Genomic DNA, 27,203 nt, shown 5'->3' on the forward strand with positions numbered 1-27,203 from the left:
TTTGTCAAATCCTAAAACAATTTGGATGCTAATGAAAATTAGAAATAATGTTTTAAAATGCTGTTTGTTCCTTCGTTGTCCTGTGCCAGATTGTGCTAACACAGTCAAACGGTTTGATAAACAGTAAAAATATCAGCCATGTGTCTTAATACAACTGGAAAACATGACCTCCCTCTTGGTACGCAAAATACAGCAAAAGAATAGAAGCGGAAATGAAAGGATCAGTGCCTAAGGCGTGGGAACAAGATAGTTCAGTCATGGTTATGACTTTGACATTTCGCTGCATCAGTGTTTAATTTGTGACTGTATAAGTTTAAATACCCCCATACAAATGAAAAGTGAACAATACATTCTTGCATCCTCTACAGATAACAAACTTAAATACGGCATTTTTCTGGAAATTATAGTGCATAATTTCTACTCCTGACATTTTTTTTATTTAACATTGGTTTGGTGGACAAGTATGCTAATAACTTTGCACAGATTGCATTTTTTTTCTCCATTATTTTAAATTCAGGAAGTAAACTGCATTAAAGTGCGGTCTCTTATTTTCACTTAGGAAATCAACAAAACATGCCATTTGACCAGGGGCAACCAAACTTCTGCAAATGAATGCATATGTTGTATTTTGCCTTTCAAATCATCTGGGGAAGCTGGGTAACAGCCTTGGCTCATCTAATTTAAAATCCCAGGGATCCTAAATTATTGAATAACTATGTTAATGTTGGTCTTGTGAGGACTCAAAATACATGCACAGAGTAGGTCTTTTGAATAATTATCCACTAAGTGATAGAATTGCTCCCTTTTTGGTGTAAACTGGGGGGGTCCCCAGTTATTGTTTGTAAGACTGCTGCTTGTCCTTCCTGGATGGCTTTTATTAGAATTTATCTGTGTTCCAGCTTGAACAGACTCTGTAAACAACCTAGCAAAAGTGGGAAAGTTATTGGAGCCCAAGATTAGCATGGCAGCTACTTTATTGCAAATCCCATAGAGGTGCTAGCATGTTTGTCTATGCCAATAGTTTCTTTTTCATCTATTAGAAAACGCTGAAATATGTGAGTGCAGATTAAGGTCTGATTTTAAGTTTTTAATTTTACAAAGCAGAAAAGGTGAGAAGTGCCCAGAGATGTAGAATGTAAATTAAGTGTATGTGCATTTCATTGTGTATCTATGTAATTATTAATAGAATTAAGTAATTACATTTAAACATAGTAACAAAACAGTAAGGGTTAACCCATGCCTTCCTCATTGAATTCAGTTCTTTAGTATGTAGTGGCCTCACTACATTTCATTTACTGTCTCTTCTCACCTTTGTCTGTATTTTCATTAAATCCTGACCGTTTATTAGACCTCTGTCCTTGACCCGTGTTCAACCACCGTCAGCCGTTTTGTTTTTCTAACTCATGAATACAGAATTTAATTATTCGACTCATTTGCCTACTCTGCCTAATGAAACTTTAATTGGCTGATTGAGCTGCCGGTGAGGTCTCACTTCAGCCTGAGAGACAATCGCTTCTGTCTGTTTCACAGCACTCATAAAGGTACACTGTTTTATTGGATTTAATGCTTTCCTTGCAGACACGCTTAATGAAATATCTGTGAGATGTTTATGTATTCCCAAAGCACTCTAATATTTGTTGAAATGCGTTTGCTGCAGTTTTTTTTCTCTCCCAGATCTCTCTCTCTGTAAACAACCATAAAATTAAGAAATTAATATGTCTAATTTTACAGGAACTAGTTCTTAAGAACTTAAAGAAAATGCAAGCAGCGTTGCATGAGGGCGTGGTTTAGTGTGTCATGGTGGACTGGTGGAATTAATTCTGTGATTTGTGGTGGCTTAATTATGATTAAAGTACTTTAGACGTTTGGTTGCCACATACAGCATTTTATACACTCACCATGCACTTTATTAGAAACACCTACTTTATACTTCCACTTGCTGGCCACTTTATTAGAAACACCTAACTTACACTTCCACTCACTGGTCACTTTATTAGAAACACCTACCTTGTACTTCCACTTGCTGGCCACTTTATTAGAAACACCTACCTTGTACTTCCTCTTGCTGGTCACTTTATTAGAAACACCTACCGTACACTTCCACTCAGTGGCCACTTAATTAGAAACACCTATCTTGTACTTTCACTCACTGGCCGCTTTATTGGAAACACCTTCCTTATACTTACCCTGACAGTCAATTTAAGCTCCACCTTATAGGTCCACTATATAGATGTATAATTGTGAACTTACATCTGTTGTTATGCATGATTTTCTATCACTCTCTACCCCATTCATCATTGTTCAGTTTCTGACCACAGGACCGCTGTTGACCAGATATTACTTGGGTGATGGATCATTTCAGCACAGCAGTGGCAGTGACAGGGTAGCGGGGGTATTGCTGGTATACGCGTATCAGACACAGCAATGTTACTGGAACTACACACATCAAAAACTAACGATAATAAAGAGCTAGAGGACTGCTAACAATTTTGTATCAAACGATGGGCTGCGGTCTCTAACTGTCTTGTCTGTGGTTCTTCATGGATGTGAAAGCTGGGCAATAAACAAGTGAGATTGGAAAAATATAGATGCTTTTGAACTTTGATGTCTAAAGGCAAAGAAAGCAAACAAATGCATTCTCAAACAAATCAAACCTCACCTCTCACTTTAAGCCCACGTATCCAAACTGAAGCTCTCTTATTGCGGACATATTCCGAGAAGAACAGATTCTTAGGATGACAGGTGTACTTGGAAGTGTAGAAGGTAAAAGAGGAAGATGACCAGCTACAGAAGACAGGATATTCTGGAGAAACACTATCCATCATTCAAGCTCAAGTCAGTGTCAGAGAAAAGAAAGACGATGATAAAGTTAAAAATGAAAGATTACAGAGCTGAACTTCTGGCCCTCGAATGGTTATAAGCTGCGTGCAGTGAAGTGTGGTGGATTTCTATATGAAAGGATAATATTTACACTCAGACTGAGTGTAATACCTTACTGCAGACTGCACAGTTAGGTTAGTCACAGGCTGTGTGTGGGGGGGTGGGGTGAGGTGGGGGGAGTGCCGTGCATAGTTCTGTAGCTCTATAACTGGCACTAGGTTGCCACACACCATCTATCACTCTGTCTCCAAAGAGATTTACATCATACACTCGCTGACCACGCTCAGGTGTGTCATTGTCAGCATGTATGTGTATATATAAATGGGGGAAAGGGGTGGGTGTGTGTGTGGGTAAGATGTCGTCCCCACCTTAGTGTGTTTTCACTTATAGTTCTTTTGAAATGAACCGAACTGGGTTCTGTTAAAGTGAATCTGAAAGGGAACCAACTGCAAATGACCTCAGTGCTTTTCGTGTCCACAATGTAGGTGAACTATAAAGAGTTTTCTCTCAGTTTTCTCTCTGGTCCTTTTCAGCATTGATGAGATTGTAGACCACAGCGTTCTGTGATAAAACTAACCTTACAGGTGGTGAGGGGATCCACCAGACACGCCTACTGCTCTCCTATTGGCCGTGCTGAAACGACTGGCTGAAGCGCATCACACAAATTTGGAAAAACGACCTCGCATGTCTGCCACTGTGGGTTCCGTTTTCCGCTGTGCTCATCACTGAGCTCCACCCGGCGAAAATCCACATCTGCAATGAAAAATGCAATTTGAAAGAGCAGCTGTGAATTTTCCTTCATTCAGCGTTCAGTGTGAAAGCAGCTTAACATGGTAAAATCACATAATATGTCAGCGTTGCTGTCTTGTCATGAAATCATGGACAGGCTTTATCCTGAGTACCTTATAAATGATCCTTGGTGGTCTGTTTTTAACTGCTCACTGTGGCTGTGTGTACGATAAGCCTTAAAGCAGACTGAGCCCATTTCGTATTCACAGCACACAAATCAATCAGACCACAACATGAACTACAAACAAACAGATCTGAGTTTGTGTTTTTTCGAGGCTGTGTAGAGAGGTCTAAGTTCGTTTGACATGTTCACATGTGCACAGAAAACTAGAAAACGTGATCTCACTTTAGACTCTGAAACAGTCAAAGATGGTGAAATGAACATAAAATGTTGTGGCTCCCAAGGTGGTTTGATTTTTGCTGAAAGGACAGAATGGCTCTTCTTAACATTTGGCTTGCTGACCCCTGGCATTGGCCCTATTAGGAGATTGCGAATTCAGTCCCTGGTGATGCTACAGCCGTCTGTGGGAATTCAAGACAGCACAGTTGGCCTCGCTCTCTCTGGGTAGGTAGGATGGCACCATGTCTCCTCCATCACCCAGTGCGATACTTGCCAGCACAGACGTCTGTTGGTTGACATAACAGAACTGGCGGTTGGCCCAACACCGTTCCTCCTAACACGTTTAGCTTTCCAATGGCTTTGCGTTAGCGGCAGTTTAAAAAAGATCCAGTGGCTCGCTTCACAGGCCTCAGAGGAAGCCTGTGCTAGCTTTCACCCTACTAGCGCTGGTGGTATCTGGTGAGGGAGTCCTAGCTAGTGGGTGGAAATGGATACGTCTAAGTTGGGAGGAAAATCCAAAGAAAGACGTGGTCCAAAAAACTCCTGCCAAATCCGTCTTGGTACCTCTCACTTTAAATGTTTGTTTCAAGTTGGACAGGTTGGCGCACATACACCATATTGTAGTGTTTTGTTGTTTTGTTTTTTTTCCTCTACTTAGTGATGCTGCTACTTACAGGTTTAACACATATATATATATATATATATATATATATATATATTATATATATATATATATATATATAGTGCTGCTTTAACCTGTTGGAAAAAAAGCACAGTGTGGCCTGTGTAAAAGTAATGGCACCTTTTACAGTTTCTTTTATTTTTTCCTGCAAATAAGTCTGAACTGTGTATTGAAATTGCAGAAAAATGCCATTTTTAAGGTTGTTCCTTGAGTTTGTGTTAACCTTTTTTTCACAAAAATCAACAAAACATATAATTTGACCAGAGTTTTTCCTCTTGCACACAACGGTAGGTCAGTTAAAAAGGGTTGGAAGCATGCTTTATTGAGAAATGTTTTACTAAGGATGTCTTTTTAGCCCATGAGAGTGGGAAGTGAGCAGGTTTCAGAAAGGAATCCATTTGAGGAGAGAGGCTGATGTGTTGAGTGTGGAGGTGTTCATTTAAAGTTCATTTATTCATCAGCCTGAAGGCGCAAGTGAGACACTATTTCAGTGTTGTTAGCAAAGAGTTTCTTTCAAACGACTCAAGACTCAGGCGTTCTGCACTTCGGTGACATTTAAGAAGTGGAAAGAAAACAATGCAGGGATGTAAAGTTTTAAAGCTCAAAAGTTGAACTAAACAGAAAGCAGTGTTTCAGATCTCTTTTCGTTCATGATATTGAGTCGAAGTTTTGGTTCCTCTTATCAGAGGGTTGTATTATTGTGCTCCCATCAGAGTGATTTGTTGTCACGAATAGTCGCACACAGATCAAAAGCAAAGGCACAAACGCGTGTTCATGTATTGACACATACACATAGCACTTGTTGACGTTTATCTTGATTAATGTCTCAGTGAAGGCAGAAAGATGAGCTGCTGGGATGTGTTCACTTGCACTTTCAATAAAGCCCACAATGTGTGACGTTGCTTTCCTTACAGCAGCATTATGTGAGAATTGGTATTTTTTGCTTCTGGGTTCTGCCTGCAGTTGCGGAGTGTACATTACTTTTACACCACTGTTGTAAATGCAGGTCTCCCCTTATGAAAGCTCTACATGTGCATTAGTTGACAAGCTGAGGCTCTTTGGTCTCTTTGCAGCCTCTGCCATAATGTCCATGCTGGGAATACCAAGCCAGCTTCTCCTTATAGCTAATTGAAGAGCCATAGTTGTTGGTGTGTGTTAAGGTGCTGTAAAGCATTGCACAGTTCTCACAAGAGTTTACATGCCTGCTCCTCCAAAGTTACATAGTGCTATAGCAGAAGTTCTGGGCCCAGAGTGGCAATGACAAAGGCGCCATTCTCCCTATTTTAAGTCAGTGTACCATCAAAATGATTCTGGAGCTTTAATTGTAAAGTGATGTTGTAACATGATGTTGTTTTAACAGCTCACTCCCAGCCTTTCCCTCTCTGACTGCATAAATATTATATATTTCCACTAAACATATTTGATGCACAATGGTAACATTCCCTCACATATAGATCACAATCAAATATCTCCTGCTCGCAAACTTGGTATTGATTGAAAGTTTAGAATCTGCACTTTCAGCATACGTTCACTGCTTGTTTCAGTGAGCTACGAGTGAGAAATAATTCAAATCTTTTTTCCCCTTACACGGACTCTAACTGCAGTTCCTAAAGGCTTCAAAAGGAGAATTCCACTGATTTTTCAAAACTTCTTCAATGGTTAGGATGCAAGTCATTCAGATATGAGATGCTCTCTTCTAAAGAAACTCAGAGTCAGTTCACAGTGGTGGTAATGGGAACCAGACACCTGAGTTTAATTCCTCTCAACAACTGAATTATGAGAATTATTTTGAAAAATGGGTGGAATTTCCCTTAAAGGCATATTCACACCAAGTCTGATTTTTCCAGTCCAAAAAAAAAAAAAAAGACGTTTTGAAAATGAGTAGGGCTTGGGAATGGACATCATGTCTCACAGCATTACAGGCTTGTTCCACCATGTTGGCAGGGTTAATAGTCAGTTACACTGTGAGAGCTTAAAGAGATTGTTTTATTTCGTTTTTTCAGGCTTGTTCTTAAAATAGAATCAGATAGAAGGGCAGTGTATCCTAACCAACTCCAGAGTGATGCCAAACACCTGTATAACGATAATGAGTTTTATTGATGGTCTGGATCCACACAAACTCCCAAATAGCGGGTGGAGTAGATGTTCTGGACGTGCTAACGTTACCTACATTTTCCTAGCTGGTGTGGGGCTTAACTGCATATTCTCTTCAGTAATTCAGGATTTTTAAGTCCCTCGAAAACTGTGTAGAGTAAGTAAGCTGATTCCAAAAATGATAAAGTTTTGATAAGTGATAAAGGATTTATTTCATTGAATTTATACGATTAGTGTAAAATGAGTTTGGGCTTGTTTATCTGCACTCTCATTGCAGTGCTTTCTGTGTGCTGTTTAACTAGAACTGCTCTGAATAGCTAAATGAATCTTCCTTTCTGATCTGCTTTCCGAATTTTGCTCAAATCTATGATCTAATAGTCATGTAGCTCCACATGCTAGTCAGTTCTGTAAACGTACTTAGTGTATTAAGTGAGGTTCAGATTAACCAAAGTCAAGGAAACCCTGCCACTATGGCCGATCACGAATAAAACACTGTGTAATGACATCACATTCCCAAGCCTTATACACACACATCAGTGCCATCTTTCACACTGGGTCCTAAGCTGACCGACTGCACTGCTGCGTAAATTTTTAATCAGAGCCAGTTTATACGACAAGCAATGTTTACTACAAAAAATAGTCATAAGGAAAAGTTTTAACATCCTGTTCTCTGCTGAGTTTAACATATTTGACAAATGTAAAAGAAAAATTGTTGCTGTGCAAAAGTTATGGCAAGTTTTATTTTTTCCAGTATGTTAAGCTCTGTTTGCAGAAATGTACAGAAAAAAATGCCATATCTGTATTTATATAGATGCGGCATATATTTCCCTGTAGGGGATGTTAACTTAAATTTCCACTTCCACTTTGTTTTTGTTTTTGTTGAAATCAATAAAACATGTAATTGAACTGGTGTTCAAACTTTTGCATAATACTGTATTTTCACTTAGCACAAAGTTGTATAATTGCATGCTTAAGTCTTTTAAGTCTGTAAGGTCTACTTTAAACCTTGGTTTGGTCCAGACCTGTTCTGCACCATTGGATTATCCATTGAAAAATGAACAATATGGGATTAATTTAAAGAGAAAGGAGCTTGATCATTATTGACACTAACTACCAGCTAGAAAATGTCAAGCTCAAACCTGTTCTGGCTGCTATTGAAAGCTGGCGGTTTATCAACTCGCTCTGAACCAAATGTAGCACTGTTGATTTCCCCCAAAACCAGAACTTTAAGTAGAGAATGTGATCCCAGAAAGTCAGAGTGGTACTGAAAGGTCGTTGCATCTTCCTCTCTAAACAAAGTTAATCTTGATGAGAATGAACTCAGTGAACTCTGTTTGTTCAGGTAAAGGTTAAAAATAATGGTTACTCACATGTGTCTGTTAATTATGTTGTACTGTTATGTAATCAAGACCTCTGAGGTCAAAGACATTCAGTGATTTTTACTGTTGTATCATCTTATAAGTTTTTTTTTATGGTTATAATGATGATAAACCACTTAAACTCTTCCGCAGTTTCAAAATTACATATTGTCTCCACAGTATTTGACAACTATATCATAGCATCTATTGAATTAAAAGCCTCAAAATTAGTAACTGAATAAAAACCTCACAGCTGGTTAAATGCTGAAATACATACTCTGCGTTTTAAGCCATCTTTTCCTATGGAAAACAAATGAATGCCATGTTTGAAAATTGCCCATACTGTGCATTTTGAACATTAAAACATTCCAACACTAATACGTTTTGTCCTGTATACACTTCCCCCAGATATCACTGAATCCTCTTAAAATATGACTATTGCTTTACACATGCAACAAGCAAGCTAACACTCCTGCACATTTAATTGGTTTTTATGTAAGTTAACAAAAACTGCTGTTCACTTGCACATGAAGGTAAAGCTAAGAGGTCAACTGGTGTTGCATTTCATGTGTGACAGCTAAAGCGAAGGTCCAATTACATGATATTGTAACTGTATTACTACATGTTTTGTTGATTTCCTAAGTGAAAATTAGTATTGATGTTTAAATCTGGCATTTTATTAATAAGCTTGTGCCTTTTGTACAGGTTACATTGTATGTTTATTTTTTTCCAAAATGTTAATTTCAGCAAATAAGCAGTAATTTTGCATTAAAATGTGCAGAAGGATGTGTTCTTATTTTGATTTAGAAAATATCACTTGATTGGGGGTCCCAAACCTTTGCATTCGACTGTATAAATGTGGTGTTTTGTGTCTGGGTTTGTCTCAGATTTAGTTACAGCCATGTCTAAACATGGTTCATTTAATTCTATTCTTTAATTTGCAGAGCACTCACTTGATTTACTTTATTTTCTCACTTTTGTCTGTGTTTTCGTTAAATCTCAGTTGTTTATTTGACCTCTGCCTTTGACCCATGATCAACCCCAGTGTAGCTCATAAATGCGGAATTAAACGAGTCGGCTCATTTGCTTGCTCCGCATAATGAAACATTGATAGACTCTTACTGTGTTAGCTGTAAAGTTGGTGTTTTGTTTGGGTGTGTTTCAGGAGATCCAGGAGAGCATGCCAGGCTTTGGGCACAGAGAATCATGGGAAGACCTGGGCAGCGGTGAAGAGAACAGTGGGGAGTGTGACGACGAGGACGGCTGCCAAGGATCCGGAGAGGACACCCCAAAAATCTGTGAGTGCACACTTTAATGCTAAGCGATTCACACTAAACACTTAAAACTTAAAGCTTGATGTTATCTGCTTGAGTAGGAAGCATTATTAGCTTTGTTTTCAAAATGTAAAAATTGCATTTAGTCAAAATCACATTTCATAATACACGTTTTTGCATATATGTAGCTTGCATTTTTAGGCTGTGAGAAGCATTTTGCTCCCATCTTTTTTTTTACATGGAGTAGCAATAGATGTACATGGGGGTGAATGATGAGAAGGTGACTAGCAGCGCAGTGGAAATAGTTGGGCTGGTTTTAAATTGAGGATGTTTCAAAGCGGCATTTTGTGGGGGCATTTCTGGAAGAGTTCACATCAAGATTTTTTTATACAGATGAAATGTATATTAAAGTCATTACAAGAACAGATTTAATCCCAGTAAATAGTAGATTCCCAGAATGAACCATTACAGTGGTGTTGTAATATTATTCAAACTCTTTATTCAACCATTGATAATCATATTTAGCTTATCAGTAAAATGTATTATTATTATTATTATTTCTTTCTTTTTTATACAGAACACTGTGCGCTTTACTTTCATCTTTTCCATGTTTTTTGCAACCAGTTGTAAAAGGTGCTGGCAACTTGACTAAATATCAAAACTATCTCAATAATCTTAAATTATGTGTGAGTTGATGATCAGATTGATCTAAACGTTCTCCTTTATCAGGACTGTATATGCATTTCAGACCACACAGTAAGTGTAAGCCTGGCAGTGTAAACAACTCCATGGCAGCATTTTTCATTTTTTTAAGCTTTTATTTTCTGGGAGGGATTGGTCACTCAATTCTATCATATATACAGAAATATTTCATTTATAAGGTTGTTTTGAGAACTAAGTTTTCAAGAGATTTTGTGAGGGGACTGCAGGAAGATCCTGGAATGAGAAGAGAATGTGAAATCTGAAGTTCACAAAATCATGATTGATGAGTTCCTTCACATTCTGCATGAAAGTCAGAGCTGCCCCTCAAGCAGAGGGAGATGTTTGCACTATGTGAAGTGGGCAGATAGAAGTTGTAGTTGTTGCTGACAGTAACAAAAGCATGCTGTAATTTAAAGTTCTCAGTCCTAGCTCAATGAAACAAGTGGAGGTATTCTGTCAAAAGTACAGATTCTAAACTTTCAATCAGTACCACATTTGCAGATTTGCATGTTAGCTTTACATTTTTTAATGTTTTTCTTATTTGTTGACATCAAAACAAACCAAAACAAGTCAGAAGTGCTGACCTCAGGCTGTCAGTACAGAACATAAATTGAATGTAATTGAATGTAATTGATTATGTATCTATGCAATTACTTATTTAATTATTATGTTTTTATAATTATATTAAAAGATGTTATGTAGATCAGTGTATAGCAAAATGATAATATCGCTAAGGTTATTTCTTAGGGTTAAACATCATGATAAGACAGTCACCTGTTGTCTGAATGGGATAATTAGCTAACGTGGTGAGAAAACTGGATATGGATCTGGAATCATTACCTCCGCTGCCACTGAGCCCTTGAGCAAACAGGATCAAACAGGTGTAAGTAAGGTGATCTTAGGTGCTGTAACCAAAGGCTATCCATTAGACAGCCTTATGTGTTTGACCTGTGATGCAATGACTGTGTGTGCAAGAGGGAGGTTTTTCTTCCAAAGTCTCTTGCATCCATTTCTGTTTTACTGATTGATGTGTAGGGTAAAGCTTTCTGCAGGGGTTAATCTACAAAAGAGTGAGCTTTGTATATTCTGATTTCTTACCGCTGAGGCTGGCTTAACATGGTAAATTGTTCATGCAAATAAATTGCAGTTTGTGAGTTGCCTGCAGCCTAATTTCCATGCAACTTAAGTGTTACACAAAGCAGTTCAAAAACAAAGTTGCATGCTACACATTTCATTTCACCACTAGTTAGCCAAATTAGCAGCTCATGTTTTTTGATACTAGTGTAATTTATTTTTGTCATCTTCCTGTATTTTTTCCAGTCCCTTTTTTTCTGTATCCATATCTGTCTTTTATCTATCTATTAAATCTGGGCGAATAATCAAATTTTATTTTCAGTTATGATTTTGACTTCCAATGATTATGAAAACCAAACAGTTAAGATAAATTGATTATTATAAATGCAGCGCACTCCTTTCCTTTACAGTGGTGCCCTTTCACCCCTCCCTAAAGGACCTTCTCTAAACCCCTCCCAATGAGCCATCTTCAGTTTTATTTCTAGTCCATTGAGCGAGTAAAAATTGTTTGAAAGTGTGTTGAGACATTTACAACTGTTGAGGCTGAGTTTCAGGTGAGCTGTAGGACACTTTTCATTACGCATAGCAATTTAGTTTCGTATAGGTTTTAAGCAACAGAAGTTGCATGAAAGTTGCACTATGTAAAGTTGCGATCAACCATAGAAAAAGCACTTTTAGTTCTCTAAAGCAGGACTTACCAACCTTGTTAATAATGTGGACCAAAGCACAGCCCACAAAGGTTTTGAAAGACTGGTATTATTTTTTTGTGGGTTTATAGCCCAAATAAAATTTTAAGGTTGTTAGTTTCTTTATTTTTTTTACTTCTTCACTTGTGCCAGCTATCACCTGAAAGCAGACAGTAGCAATGAGATGTGAGTGCATGCACAGTTTTAAGGTGGTGACCGGGGTGGCCAGTGCAGCTAGTGCCACCCCAAAATTTCGGCCACATCATTGGCTTTTGCTGTGGAGTGTGTGCTTTTAAGAGAAGAGTTGGTTTGCTATTGGTGGAACAACTCACCACATCCAGCCCAGCTCGCATTTTAACACTGCCACTCTGCCAAAACTCGCTGCCACGCCTTTGCCAACCCTGGTAAAATTTTCTAGAACCGCCACTGTGTGAGAGTGAAGAACTTTTTAAGGTTTAAAGGATCTTCTATACTAGAGCTGTTTGTCCAAGCCAAGACCCATTTGGGAATCTTTATTTTTAAGACTTTGTTGCTGGCAATAACAAAATCTTGATGTAATTTGAAGTTTCTCACCTCATTGAAACAAGAAAATCCTGTCAGAAGTGCAGATCCTAAACTTTACCACATTTATGTTTGTGCAGGTTTGACACAGACAGTATAGAATGTAGATCATATGTAAATGTAATGCAACATACACAAAAAGGATGTGTTAAATAACAAGATGCTTACTTGTGTTTTTACTGTTACACTTTTGTGTCATTGTTTTCTGATTTAACACATTCTGTGCTAAAAGTAACACAAAATGTGTTATCTGTAAGTGGGCACAGAAATATTTCAATACATTTTGTGTTAAAAGTAATTCAGTGCGTCGTCTCCGAATGAACACACTGATGTGTCTAGTTAGAGACAAAACGTATGTAAGCACATTATCGCCTTTGACTAGCATAACAAAACTTAATATGTAAGAATTTTTTACTTCTAAAGGCTACTGCACACTATACATGTCCAATAGATTGAAAACATTTTGCCTCATTCACCAACAGTTCTTAAAAAGAAGTTTTTTCTTAAAACCCTCTTATGCAACTTTAATAATGATTCTGGCATCCAGCAATGTTTTCTTATTTGGGATTTGTTCTTAGGTAAGAACAGAATCTACACACACTCGAGCACAAAGCTGTGAACAGTTCTGTGCTTGAAGAACACATCACAAATCTGATGGAGACTTTTTCTTAGGACCTTTCTCAAGGTACTGATATTTGCGTTGGCCTGCTGAAGCTCAGCTTCTGATTCGTCATGGTGTGCCACTCGTTATTCCGTCATTACTACTTTAAATTAAAGCCATATTGAGACCACAGAAAGCCATGATTGATCACATCTGGCTTAATGTTTACGAAGAAAAAGGCAGTCAGTCTTTTAGATAAACAGACAAATGCTAATTGTGAGTTACATCAGCTAATGTAACTAGCCTTTTCTTTTCTCACTTCGTTTCTTTTAGCTAGAAAATAGCAAGTATGTGAAGAGGTAGTTCATATTGAACATGATAAATGATGCTGAAAGTTTTCATTAAATCTGTATGAGTGTAAAAATTAACTTGAGTTTGATTTTTATCAGTGCTGTCACTACAATGCATTCTGTGTGGTACAGCACTGCTGTATCTGTTACCTGATGCTAAGCTATGCTGCACAGCGTGACAGGTTCAATGTGCCATGACCTTACAGGTTAAAAAACATTCTTGAAGTCTATTGGAGTTCTCCATTTCATGGAATGGATTCTGCTGTGTCCCAGTGACCGCAAAGAATATTAACCTGACTTTTCCTGAGGACATGCAGTGACTCTACTGGCCATTATAACCCTCTGCAGTGCAGGTCCTTGGGCTAATTCCTTCTCAGCCACCTTCACTACCTGACCTCATTCCCTCTAACTTGTTGACCCTTCTGACCCTCATTTTGTTCCATACAGCAAATACTAAAATCCACCACACGCTTCGTAATTTAGTTGCAGCGATTTGCAGCAGCACAGTGTAACTCAATCCGCAACAGGGTGCCCTTCGGCGGCCGTCTTGTCCACTGAGACCACTCGTTTCCCATAATCAGCAGTTACTAAGCTTCAGGGGCAGATACATGAGAGAGAGGTCTACAGTCTATACATCATACTCTGTATTATTTAAACTGAGGAACATTGAGAGAGAGAAGAGATGGTCAGAGGCAGAAAGAATGAGGCAGAAGCTGATGTTCTTCCGTCATTGGAGCTGTCGCCCAAGGCCACCTTCTCCCTTCTAACTCACATAGTAATGCCACCAGATACTGTTGGCTCAGCCATAACAGAGAGTGCACAACTTAGCATTCATTAAGGTGAACAGTCATTCAGACTGATTTGATGAGAAATGAGCCATTCTAGAGCAACTTGTTTACAATGCTGACAATAGGAACCAGACGTCCGATGCGTTTAATGCCTTTATAAACTAATTCAGCGTTAATGACAAAGTGACCACGAATCCACTCCCTGCTGTCTGAGCTGTTGTTTTATAATAGTTTGGAGATATATTGTCCTAATGGGGAACAAACTTGGATGTCATTTTGCTTCTAATTTTAGTGCACAATTTATATTTATTTGCTGATTAACATATTGAATATAAAGTATAACATATAAAATGTACCATAACTTTTGCACCAGCCATTTTATGGTTTATTTTTATTATTCTGTCTTAATGTTAATGTCAATGTACACCAATTCACATCAAACCACGCCGAATAACTTTTGTTTAACCACAAAAACTCATGAAAATGAATGATAAAATTTCACCTCTAACAGATTTTGGCCTGCGTTTATCCCAGTTTTGCATTCGTCTGTATGTAAAGGAGCTCTGTTCTGATTGTATGCTGTATGCTGAATAGTTTGATATGTATGTTTGAAAAGTAAATGCATTTTACATTTTATTATTATTTTATTTTTATAAATATTTTGTTCTTGCAACTTATTTTCCAGGTATGGAAAAGTGAATGAATACATTTTGGAACCTTAGCAGTGTTTACGTGCATGGAAAAATTGTTTTTTAATGATATGAGCCCTTTAAAGAAAATGTATTGTCTATATTGCACTACTATGTAAATAGCTCTGTCAGAGTAATTCAATGAATAATTCTGAATCGGGCCAAAATATTTGAACTGAACTGAGTCGACAATCAACCATGATTCAGGTGAATCATTTGGGGTCAGTGTTTTACACCCTTAATAGCAAGAGAGAGACAGAAAAAGACTAGCGAGAGACGGACAGACGGACTGTTTTTTCGGAGGCTATGTTTGCATAGATGACAATACAGAGCCATTAATTACAGTGCAGCTCAGGCAGGCTGAGGCAGTGCAGGACGAGTAAAGTTCCCTACAGCTAAACAGCAGCACTGCAGTGCCAGCCAACTTATTAACATGCTGAAAAGACAGAACGAATAAGCGATAGAGAGAGAGGTGGGGGGTGGGGAGTGAGGGATAGAAAAAGGAACAACTGGACAGGAGCTGTTGTCTTTGGAACCAACGAAGAATAGTGCCGCAGCATCTGGTGTGTGTGTGTGTGTGTGTGTGTTTTTTTCAAGGCCATGCCAACTTCTGTTGTTTTCTGCTTGCTTTCTCTCTCTGTCTCTTTCTCTTTCTCTCTCTCTCTCTTTCCCTTTCTGTATGCCAGCTCCAACGCATGCTCAGTGGTGCCACAGAGCTTAGAGCAAATCACTGGACCTTTGACGAAAAGAGATTCAGAATGTTCTAGGAAAGCGCCATTTGTGCTAGAAGAAAAATAAATGAAGAGAGGAAGGAAGAAAGAGCATAGGAGTGTTTGAATGGAAGGCGTTCAGTGTTTCAGCACCTGGTCATGCCTTCAGTCTTAGTACAGGTGCACTTGCAGGGCTTGATAAACAATCACAAGTTAGAGAGTTGGTTTCTCATTGAACGCTCTAATAGTTAAGACTCTCAGCTAATTCTGCTGGAAAACTAGGCTTCTACCTGTGTTCAGCACTGTGGAAAAGCCATAGACCCTTCATTTATCTCAGTTCCAGTCATAATAGTCATTAAGTACAAGAAGAGCAAGTGTTTCCAAAATGGAAGCTTTACAGGAGAAGGCAGAAAGTTTTAATGTAAGTCAGTGTAATGAGATTTTATTTCAAGCAATTTTGGCACATTTCTCTTGGTCCATTTATCATAAAGTAATGTAAAGGTCAGCAGCTGCTCAAATGAAGTAGAAGAAGAAAATTTTAAAAAAGGGAGATGCTTTTTGGACACAACAGCATTCAATGAAAAATTACACAGAAGGCTCAACAACTAAATAAAATTTCAATTTACCTTTATTCCATCTTCTCTTCTTTTCAGGAGACTCGCTTTCAGTTTCGAAGAAATCTACATGGATATTTTTCTGCACCTGCAAAGTTCAGTCTTAGGAGTTGGTTTAGCATTTTCTGCTTCTCACAATGCATGTAATCCCAAACACATCCAGTGATGTAGAGGTCTGGACACTGGGGTGGTCTGAGAACACCAGCGGCTTCTTTGTTTAAATTCCAAGTCTTCTGTTTTGTAAGAGCTTCCTGACAGCTACACATCCTTTCAGATGCATAGTGCTGAGTTGTCTTCTCTGGAGTACCCTTCTCTTGTGCATTGTAGTGTCTTGTGTGCTCCAGTACAGCTGAATCCCCTGATGACTGTTTAATTAGCAGATGAGACCTTTTAGTGGGCTGATGGGATGAATCAAGTGTAATGGAACAGGAGATGGTCTAATCTAGGGAGGTTCCTGGGGTACTCCAGGATGGGTCTAGCCCAGTGATGTGCAAGTGCGAACCATACCTGAAGCTCCTCCTCTCTCCTATCAAACTAGTTATAAGTTTCCACATTTACTTTCTATTTCCTGTGATAAGAATTTCATTGCATTTTTGAATGCCCTGTATTCTGAATACATATGGCAATAAACCAATCTTGATTCTTGCTCCTGTTAAAGCCACTTTTAAATACAACTCTTAATGCTAGCCTGGCCTCATTGTGTGCTAATGATTATCTTCTGTGATGCTTGTAAGAAATAGTATGAGTGTTTGAAAAGTGACAGGGCCCAACCATCCGTCATAACCTTGACATTAAATGTCTTTGCGGTCTTCATACAGTCTTGAGGATTTTTGGCATTTATTGAAATTCTGTTATTGAATAGGATTTCTCTCACAAGCATTCAAGAGGATATTCAGTTCTGAAACCGCAGCTGTTATGATAGGTGCTCTGGGTCTATTGTGTGTTATGAGAATATATTTTGTGGAATCTCTTCTTGGACTTCACGGAGGACAGATGTCTTTGCTGGCAAGAGGAACCACTGGAGAGATTGTGTTGAAGAAAATGCTGACGCCATGGTCGACTTTACTGTAGTAATGTCTTTTTTGTGTGACCCCTATGTTTGGCTATTTTGAACCACTTACTTTTTTCCTTCTGCTGTAAACTGCACACCAAAATCTCCACAGCTCTTGGAGTCTCACCTCTTGTGGAGAATTTAAATAAAAATAGATACATTTATAAAAGATAAAAGTATACATAAAGCTAGATTTTAAATCTGTGAGGTTTTTTTCCTGGTTAAATAAAAGATGCACTTGCATCTTTACAGATAATCCTGTTGCTAAATGGTTCTTAGCTAGGATGTATATTTCTAGGAAAAACGTGTAATCGGTATAGAAACATTACATTATGTAGAGGTTCTTTAAACTTAAATAAGGTTCTTCATCCTCACATCTCATTTACTAAAATGATTCTTTAAATAACCATCCAGTGAAAGTTCAAGGAGCCAGAAGTAGTGGTTCTTTTGCATTGCTGTAAGAACCCTTTTTGTCATAAAAAAAAAACCCCTTTCATTTCCTTCCAGTTTTCTGACATGTTTAAAAGCCTTATTAAAAGTGTCAGAGAACTGGAAAGAAGTGAAACTTGTAGCATATAGCAAAAAGTCTAATTGATATAGAATATTTACTCCATGTGGAGGTTCTTTAAACTTAAAAAAAAATAAATAAATTGTACATGCTCAAACACCTCATTTACTAAAATGGATCTTTAAAGAACCACCCACAGAAAGTTCTTTAGGAAAGCAAACTTGGTCCTTCGGGTTCACCTCCCATAAGACCAGGCTGAATGGCTGAAGACCATTATCTTGGTCTTCCACTTGGACCAAATCATCTCCAGACGCTCAGAGCAATAAGCACTTACCTTATGACTAAGGCTCAGACTCTCCAGAGACTCTGACCACATCTGTCCCCTTCTGGTTGGTAGTGCTTTCCTGGCAGCCGTTTATGCACATGGTACAGTCTAGAGGTGAACTCCTTTCACCTCAATATCCTAGTAATATAGCGACAATAAGGCCACATGTCCTTATTTTTATGGTGCATTTTAATAGTGTTCACCTCCTGCCCTTTGTCTCAGCACTCCTTTCCTTCATATCACGTATTCCTCCTTCATCACCCCTTCTCTGGTGCACGAGTTGCAATTTGATCTAAGGCTTTTTTTGTTTTTTCATTGGGGTCAGCGTTCCGTGCCCTCCCCGTCACTTTTCGTCTCATTTGCCCTTAGAGATCAAGCCCTTGTTACTTGTTGGTCATGGTGAAAAGGCCCTGGCGAGTGATGAAGGCATATTTTGACACAAGTGCGAAACCTGGGCTCTCAGGCTTCGCATGATTTAAACACAGTGAGTTTTGACCCCAGGAGCTATCAGTCCATTTGCAAATGTATTCAGTACACTCGCTTAGAGGCTGAGGGAGATCTGAATCATTAGATCACATGCCCAGTGCTGCTCAGGGTCAGTAGGTCACAACAGACGTGTGTTATTGGTTATTTTCGTTATATAATACATAGATATTGTGCCAATACTTTTACTTACCTTTTCCCAGAGCTAACGGGATAAATTTGAGCTCATGCTCAGGTGAGTCTGTGGATAGTTATCTTATGCATTAGAATATTCTGAAGTTTAGCCTGTGACCTCATTTCCTGTCCACAGCAGCCATAAAATGCAATTTCCAACTGTTTTAGAAGTCCCTCATTTAAATTGTGCATTGCTGTGCTTTTTTTTTCTTCAAAAAGGTTTATAGAAAATGCATTTTTTTTTGTCTTTGCAGGTGAACAAGCAAAACAGTATTTATAGAAGTGTTTTTATTGCGTTTAAAAGCTATTTTGTATTGTGGTAGTTCTGCTCGCTAGCAGGTCAACACAGTCACAACATTTCACACACAGAGAGCCAGCAGTGTCCTAGTTAATATGATAACAGTTATGGGGGAAATTTTTATGTGATTATATAAATGAAACATATGATTGTTTCCATTCCACCTGTGGAATGGCCACTAAGATTCCTGCAGAAAGAGATTAAGTGAATAAAACTCCAGACCTTCATTGATGGCTAGCATTATGTCAGCATGCTAATGTTGGGTATTAGCACTGTTCTAATTCTTGAGTTTAAAACTGGGTGAATGCTTGTTTTTGTGATTTTGAACTGGCTCAAATCTTTATTTTGAGTGTTTGAACAACAGATTGGTGGTTCATCATATGTATGTGATAAAAATTGCATTTGCTGTCAAAACCTTTTCACTCCAGGCCAAATGGGGTTAGATCTGTAGTGCATTAATGTTAGCTGTGATTGACCTGGAGTCAGTACTGATATATGTAGTCTGAAAATGTAGCAAAAACTGTGAAAACATCTGAACATCTCTCTCTCAGGTAGACTTCAGAAGGAGCTTTGGTCTGCATGAAATTTGCCTAAAGGATTTCCAGTTGTCATTGTTGAAATAGCTGTTTCATTCTGACTTTGTGGAACCCAGTGCTGCTATCAGTCCTGCCTTATGTCATTTCATTCAGACTGATTTATGCCTTGTGGATGGGGACATTATTATTTAATGGATCTCATAAATTGACGGTGATTTATTTCTCCAGCTTTGGCAAGGTTTGTGGGATGGAGCCAACTTCAGTTAAATAAATGTCTATCACACAGAATGAGAAATCACTAAATGATCTGGCTTCATAGAGAGAATGATGTAGTTTTAGAATGTAGCCTGATGTCAGTACATCTTAGTCTTCACCTCAGTCAAGACTTTATATGCATTTTGTACACTAGCGTCTGTTGAAATGCCTCATCTAGTCTTATGTGACTGTAGTAAGAGGAAGCTAGTGAAGCTGTACGAATTATTGATCATCATGGTTTATGTGTTTTACTGAAACTGAGATCTGGTAGCCAGGATTCTTCTGAGTATAAGATACACTATATGGCCAAAGGTATGTGGACTGGACACCCCTCCTAATTATTGAGTTCATGTGTTTCAGCCACACCCATTGCTTACAGGTGGATAAAATTAAGCTCATAGCTGTGCAGTCTCAATAGAAAAACACTGGCAGTAGAGTGGGTCGTACTTCTGAGCTCAGTGAATTTAAATATGGCACTTTCATAGGACGCCACCTCTACCACAAGTCAGTTTGTGAAATTTCTGTCCTGCTAGATCTTCCCCTGTCACCTGTAAATGCTGTTATTGTGAAAATGGAAGCATCTAGGAGCAACAACAGCTCAGCCATGAAGTAGCAGACCAGGCAAACTCGCAAAGCAGGACTGCCGTTTTGCTTTATGTTGGGGAAAAAAGAACATCTGTCCTTATTGGTGTGCATTAAATTTGTGACATTCTGTGTTGAGTTTGGTGCTTAACAACAAGCTTGAGCATGTTTAAGCACTTCACAATGCTGCATAGAAAAACATTGAGTGATTGACACCCTGAATATCCAAGACGATTATGTTGATTTGGGACTTTTATGTATCTGGGAGTGGCATACTCCTTAAAGAAACTGACTGCTCCAAAACAAAAACAAATTAAAATCTTACTAAGAAGTTACTGTTATTGCCAAAACAGATTCTTTGAAACAATACATAGTGCCTCTTAACATCTGGCCAGGGACAACAGATGAAAATTGGCCTTTTCAGATAACTCTGGCTCATTTGAAGTTCTTATTATACTGTTTATTAACAGGCACTGTCTCGGAGAAGTAATTTAGTAAATAAGCTATCCTAGAGAAAAAAAAGTTTATTTCTGTAAAGCAGTGGGTCTCAACCTGCTTCTGGGTTTCTGCACAGCTGCTCCCAAAGTGTCCCTGTGTTAGCAGTGTGGCCTTCATTTGTGTAGTCAGCCCATTTGCAGATGTATTCCATGCAGTTGCTAAGAGGCTGTGGGAGATTTAAATTGTTAGATTACATGCTAAGTGCTGCTGAGGGTCAATAGGTCACAGCAGACATATTTTATTGGTAAGTTTGGTTATACAGAACATAGAGACACTTACTGTACCTTTACTTTTACTCTCCTTTTCCCGGAGCTAACAGGATAGATTTGAGAGCATGCTAAAGTAAGTCTGTAGATAGTTATCTTATTATATTTGCATTAGCATATTCAGCAGTTTAGCCTGTCTGTTCATTTCCTGTGATTCAATTTCCAGACCTAGATTGAGAGCTAGCAGTGCTGCTGGATTTTTATACTCTGTGTCCAGTTAATGTCCACTCTGTAGGACACACCTACCTATTTGGTCCACCTTGTAGATTTAAAGTCAGAGCAATAGCTCATCTGTTGCTGCACAGTTTGTGTTGGTCATCCTCTAGTCCTTCATCAGTGGTCACAGGACGTTGCCCACAAGACGTTGGCCATATATTTTGGTTGGTGGGCTATTCTTTGTCCAGCAGCGACACTGAAGTGTTTGATTCTTACCAGCAAAACACACTAATACACCACCACCACATCAGTGTCACTGCAGTGCTGAAAATAAAACACCACCCAAATAATACCTGCTCTGTGAGGGTCCTGTTGGGGTCTAGACCATTGAATGTTTAAAACGTGTAATTGTATAAACATCAGTATTTGGCAGATATTTTAGGATTAGGTATCATATCAGAACGAAAAAAGTGGAATTTGCCCTCTACTTTCAAATGATTATTCTCAGTGAAGAACCAGTAATTTTAATGCTAAAGCAGTGGTGATCTGAGTATGGATCAAAGTACCAGCAGACAACATGGAGCAGAACACATGCAAGTAAGACATGTCCAACTAGGCCTTAATGAAATGTTAGAATGTGTTCGTACTGAAGGAAAGGAGTTGAATGGATTGCAAATAAGTTCTCGGGCCAAACACTACTTCGAAATGTAGTATGAAAAAGTGTGGCCTAAGTTCATGGCCTACAAAATCTTTCAATTGGTGGTTCTTTGGTGGTTTTTAAAAATGAGATGTGAAAGTGTAAAGAACCTTTTTAAAGTTTAATGAACCTCCAAGTGCTCCTAAGGGTTTTGTTTTGGTCTTCTGTGTATTTTTTTTCTTTCTAGAACAGTACATCCAAGCCAAGAACCATTCATCAACTTGTTTTTTCAGAATGTACTCTAGGTCCAGTTTCTGTGGTAGTGTAACTTGTTCCTTGGTGTAACACAGGGGTGCACATCTCCGGCTCAAACACACTTGATTACACTCATCCTTTAATCGCCAGGCTTAGCAGGTGTGTTTAAGTAGGGAAATCTCCAAGCTGTGCTGGACATCGGCCCTCCAGGACCAGTGTCGTGCACCCCTGGTGTAGCGGTTGGTGAGACAGGTCATATTGTGGCATTGTGTGTATTGTACTTGTGCCCAGAGGCTTGTTACTCAAATATTCTGCAGAGTTTTAATGCCTGGGCATCTTACAAACACAAAGGAACAGCACACAGTACAAAGTTCAAAAGCAGTCGTTAAAACTGCTTTTCTCTGTACTTCCCATTCCCCTGCAGGATTCCACAGCCACAACCTCCTGGAAACATAGAAGTAAACACATTTAAACGGTCATCCTTCTTCCAGCCAATGTCCACCGGCTTTTTCTCCGTCCTTTTCCTTTTGAGCCAAATGAAGGTCAGCAGGCATTTGGGACAGATCATTATGATTCCTCAATCACTATGCTGCCTGTTGTTTATAGGCCTGGCTAATGGGCTAGCATGGCAGGAGACAAATGGTGGGATGGTGGGATGTTTTTTCCCTCCTTTTCTCTCGCTTTCTAAAAGAAATATGGCAGGTTCTTCCCTCATCCCTCAAATGCAAACTTTCCTCCTCCTGGCAACTCAAGAACTCAGTCAAAACCACCCCAAGCGTGCGATACAGATGTAGCGCACCGGGGGTTCCGCAATACTTTGGGTCACTTAGCAACAAGCGCTAACGTGGCAACAACTGAGCAGTAAGAACGTCATGCTCTTGCTTGCTTTGGTCAAGCTGATGGAGGAACATGCAGAGAAAGTTAGAGAGAGCTGGCACAAGGAGGACAATGTGTGGACCTGCAGGTTGGAGTATGGTGGAGGATTGGAGGATACTTGGGTTTAGCACACAGTTCTCTTGGGGAGAATGAGAGTGAGACCATAACAGGACTTTGTGGGACTGTCTACCTACACCAAAGCAATGTGTTACAGTCGCAATAGATGATATCAGAGATGTTCACAAATCACTTCATGTAAGTCTGAATCAAGTCTTGAGTCTCTGAGGTGTGAAAATGAGTCTCAGGTCACTGAGACTCAAGTCTTTGGGGTGTGAGTCAGACTCAAGTCTCGAGTCTCTGGGGTGTGAACTGAGTATCAAGTCTCTGTAGTCAAAGTCAAATATAGAGATTCTGGGGTTTGACTCTGAGTCAAGTGTTATTTCTGGGGCGCAAGTGGGAGTTTTTTATAGAATTTTAGTTTAGACTCTTTACTAGTTGCAGGCATTGTACAGTACAAAAGTAAGTCAAGTCAAATGTATTTATATAGCGCCTTTTACAACAGATGTTGTCACAAAGCAGCTTTACAGAGAATCCGGGTCCGCGCCCCCAGTGAGCAAGCCTTGGTGACAGTGGCAAGGAAAAACTCCCTCAACAGGAGGAAGAAACCTTGAGAGGAACCAGACTCAAAGGGGGGAACCCATTCTCCTCTGGTCGACACCAGATAACAGCACAGACACAAAACAGTATAAATTGATACAGTTTTACACCACTGTGCAGTGCGCTGGCCGCATCAGTCACGTCAGACCCTCTTAGGACGGGCAGCCGCTCAGCTCAGGGAAAGAGGGGTGGGGGGGATAAGGGGGACAGATCGTTAGGAAAACAAATTAACCAAAGCGATCCTGTAGCGACCGTGCAATTCTTAATTTATCGATATTACGCAGGTGGAGGAAAGCTATTCTGGTAATATTGGTAATATGCTCATCGAAGGCCAGAACTTATAAAGTTCGATTTTGTCCTCTGGTTTAGCTGAAATATACAATTGTGTATCATTGGCATAGCAGTGGAAACTGATGCCATGTTTTCTAATGATGGTACCTAGTGGTAGCATATATAAGGTAAATAATATGGATCCTAAGACAGAGCCCTGTGGAACACCATACTTTACTCTTGTGAGAGCTGATGGTTCACCGTTTACATTAACAAACTCAAAGCGATCACTAAGGTAAGATTTGAACCACGAAAGAGCTTTACCTGTCACTCCTACTAGTTTTTCAAGCCTGTCTAATAGAATGTAATGGTATAAGTAACCCTGTAATAAAACCTGTCAGGTTCATGGCTTCAAATAACAAGTCTTTCATTACAGAAAAGCCTTCAGTCTGAACTACAGACGTTAAGTACTACACACAGTCTGTATTTTCACTCCAACCCAGCTTGCAGCACATAGGGATCAAGGCAACACTTGGACCATCTGGGAGACCCTGAAATAATGAATAATGGATGAATAATTGCTGTTAAAGACTTTCATATTGTTGAAATAATAATTGCTGACATAGCCAATATATATCTGAAAAAACTGAGGTCCAGGATCGACTCTTTGCATCCTTTTCACTCCACCCGTCTTAGTCCTCACAAATTCAGTGGTATAGACTTGTGCTGCCAGAAACGTGATAACACATGAAGAAATAAAACAGCAGATCTTGGAAGTGCAGGATGAAAAATCCTGTTTGTAGTAAAGGGAATGAAGTTGAATGCCGAGTTACATTCAAGTGATCTACACTCCTCCTAGAAGTAACATGAATAAAGTGATAAATTGTTTGATTCAAAAGTTGTTTTTCTGTAAAGAATCAGGTTGCTTCAGCTTTATCACTTAGCAAGCCAGATAAAGTAGTGCTTTTAGATAAATTAAGATTAAGCGACCCTTATTAGTCCCACAACAGACCTCCGCATTTAACCCATCCGTGCAGTGAAACACCACATGCACACTAGTGAACACACACACTAGGGGTCTGTGAGCACACTTGCCCGGAGCGGTGGGCTGCCCTATCCCCAGCACCCGGGGAGCGGTTGGGGGGTTAGGTGCCTTGCTCAAGGGCACTTCAGTCACGTACTGTCTGCTCAGGGGATCGAACCAGCGACCTTCCGGTCACAGAGCTCGTTTCCCAACCTCCAGCCCACAACTGCCCCTGAATTAGGTTGGATGTAATGTTACATAACATCATCTAGCTTATTGGTAGATGCAATTGGCTAAAATGGTAAGGTGGCATCATTCAAACCCCAATCTGAACTCTGTTCAGCATGCTTTGTGTTCATGGACAGGGATTTAACTGGGGTTGAGAAGCTAGCAAATAATTTTAGTACTACTGTGCTTCCCCACACCTAGAGGTCCTCTTTTAACTATTGGACCTTTACGTTTGCTCAGTGGCTGAATACAAATAGGTTAAATTCTAGTAAAATGCACCTTAAAATTCTACTCTGAGTTCAGTCACTGTGGTTGTTTTCTATGAGCCAGTGGAACAAGGATTGGGTTAAAGTACCTTAGATGTGATGTAGTGTGTCTGCAGGTTTTGAGACTGTCTGTGATGTAGTGGTAGAGGGCAGGGTATATAGAGGCGGTCAGTAGCTTAATATAGCTGTACTACCAGCTGCTCTCCAGAGGCTAATGGAGGTTTTCCCTGCTGATTAAATAGTGCTGCTACTGAAACTCACTTTAACAGCAGATACTGAGCTTTACCGCAGCATTATCCCTCTCTCATTTTCTCTAATAGAGACTGAATGAGGAGCTGTCTGTGTTTCTGTCCTTTATCGGCCCCTCTCTCTCGCTCTCCCTCTCCCATTCTCTATATGTATATCTGTCCATCTCTCTCGCACTCTCTCGCCTTCTCTCTCATTTTTATTTTTTTTATGCTATGTCTGGTTTTTCTCTCGCTTTTATTTATGTACTGTATCTATGTCTCTCTCTCATTCTTTACATAATACATTTGTCTCTGTCTCTTTCTCTCTCTCTCATTCTCAATTTATCTCTGCCCACCTCTGTCTTTCTTGCTCTGTCTCTCTCTGTCTCTTATTCTCTTTATATGTCTGTCTCTCTCTTGCTTTCTCTCTATTTGTCTCTCATTCTTTATACTGTATGTGTCTTTTTCTTAATGTATTGCATCAATCTCTTTATTTTATCTGTGCCTATCTTTTTATATACTGCAGTGTTTCTCTCTCATTCTCTATGCCATGTCTCTCTCTCTCTCTCTCTCTCTCTCTTACATACTATATCTGTCTCTCTCTTTCTTTACGTATCTCTCTCTCTCTCCCTTTCTCTCTCTGGACTGTGAGAAGTGACAGTTGGTTCTGGTGGCAGCCAGACTACATCAGCGTCAGCCTTCAGCATCACAGGAAGTGGCAGCTGTGTGTGTGTGTGTGTGTGTGTGTGTGTGTGTGTGTGTGTGTGTTTGTCATTGTTGTTCTCTCTATACCTGCCACCTTCACACACTGTCAGTGAGCCACCTGTGTTTTCTTTCGCTTTGTCGGACTAGAAACGGATCAATATTGTTCTCTCACACACTCGTGCGCGCACACACGTCTCACACACTCTTCACACCTGTAATCTAAAACAGTCACTTCTGCACACTCACTCCAGCAGACCACACACTGCTGACCTTCGGGAAACACAGTCTGACACACACACACCCCCAAAAACACACTCCTGAGAACCCCTGCTACTCGGTTGCTAAGCAACATGACTGTGTATTTATGTGTGCGTGTCTGTTTGCAGGTTTTCTGACCCTGTTTACACCTGGGCGTTTCATGTGACTCGTATCTGGATTATAACTTGCTAAGATTTTATGCACATGCATTTACAGTTGGCAGTCAAACGTGTCTCTGGTTAGTCAGATTGAAATCTGATTGCTATGTGGCACATAATATTAGTCCTGTATTCGTCATCGCCATCACAGACCACATATAGTAACATGCAATGTATAATAGCAAAATGGTGAAATAAAGGCAAAGTAAAGGTTAGCTAAACTAATAATTAAGCTGCACTGTGTAAGCTATTTGTTAAAATTGAAAGTAGTAGCATTACTAACTGAGGAGGAAAAAAAACAGGTTGGATATGGCTGTA

The 27,203-nt window shown here is 39.4% G+C and overlaps 1 protein-coding gene across 2 annotated transcripts in view; it reads left to right on the forward strand.

Moving 5' to 3' along the window:
• gpc5c (glypican 5c) overlaps positions 1-27,203 on the forward strand; it is a 281,178-nt gene that overhangs the window by 204,593 nt on the left and 49,382 nt on the right. For both annotated transcript variants that reach the window (XM_036555964.1, XM_036555965.1), the window contains one exon: positions 9,309-9,441. In XM_036555964.1, the coding sequence (XP_036411857.1) occupies positions 9,309-9,441 (133 nt within the window). The remainder of the gene's footprint in view (positions 1-9,308; positions 9,442-27,203) is intronic.

Source organism: Colossoma macropomum, unplaced genomic scaffold, assembly GCF_904425465.1.
Source record: "Colossoma macropomum unplaced genomic scaffold, Colossoma_macropomum, whole genome shotgun sequence".
NCBI classification, from domain to species: domain Eukaryota; kingdom Metazoa; phylum Chordata; class Actinopteri; order Characiformes; family Serrasalmidae; genus Colossoma; species Colossoma macropomum.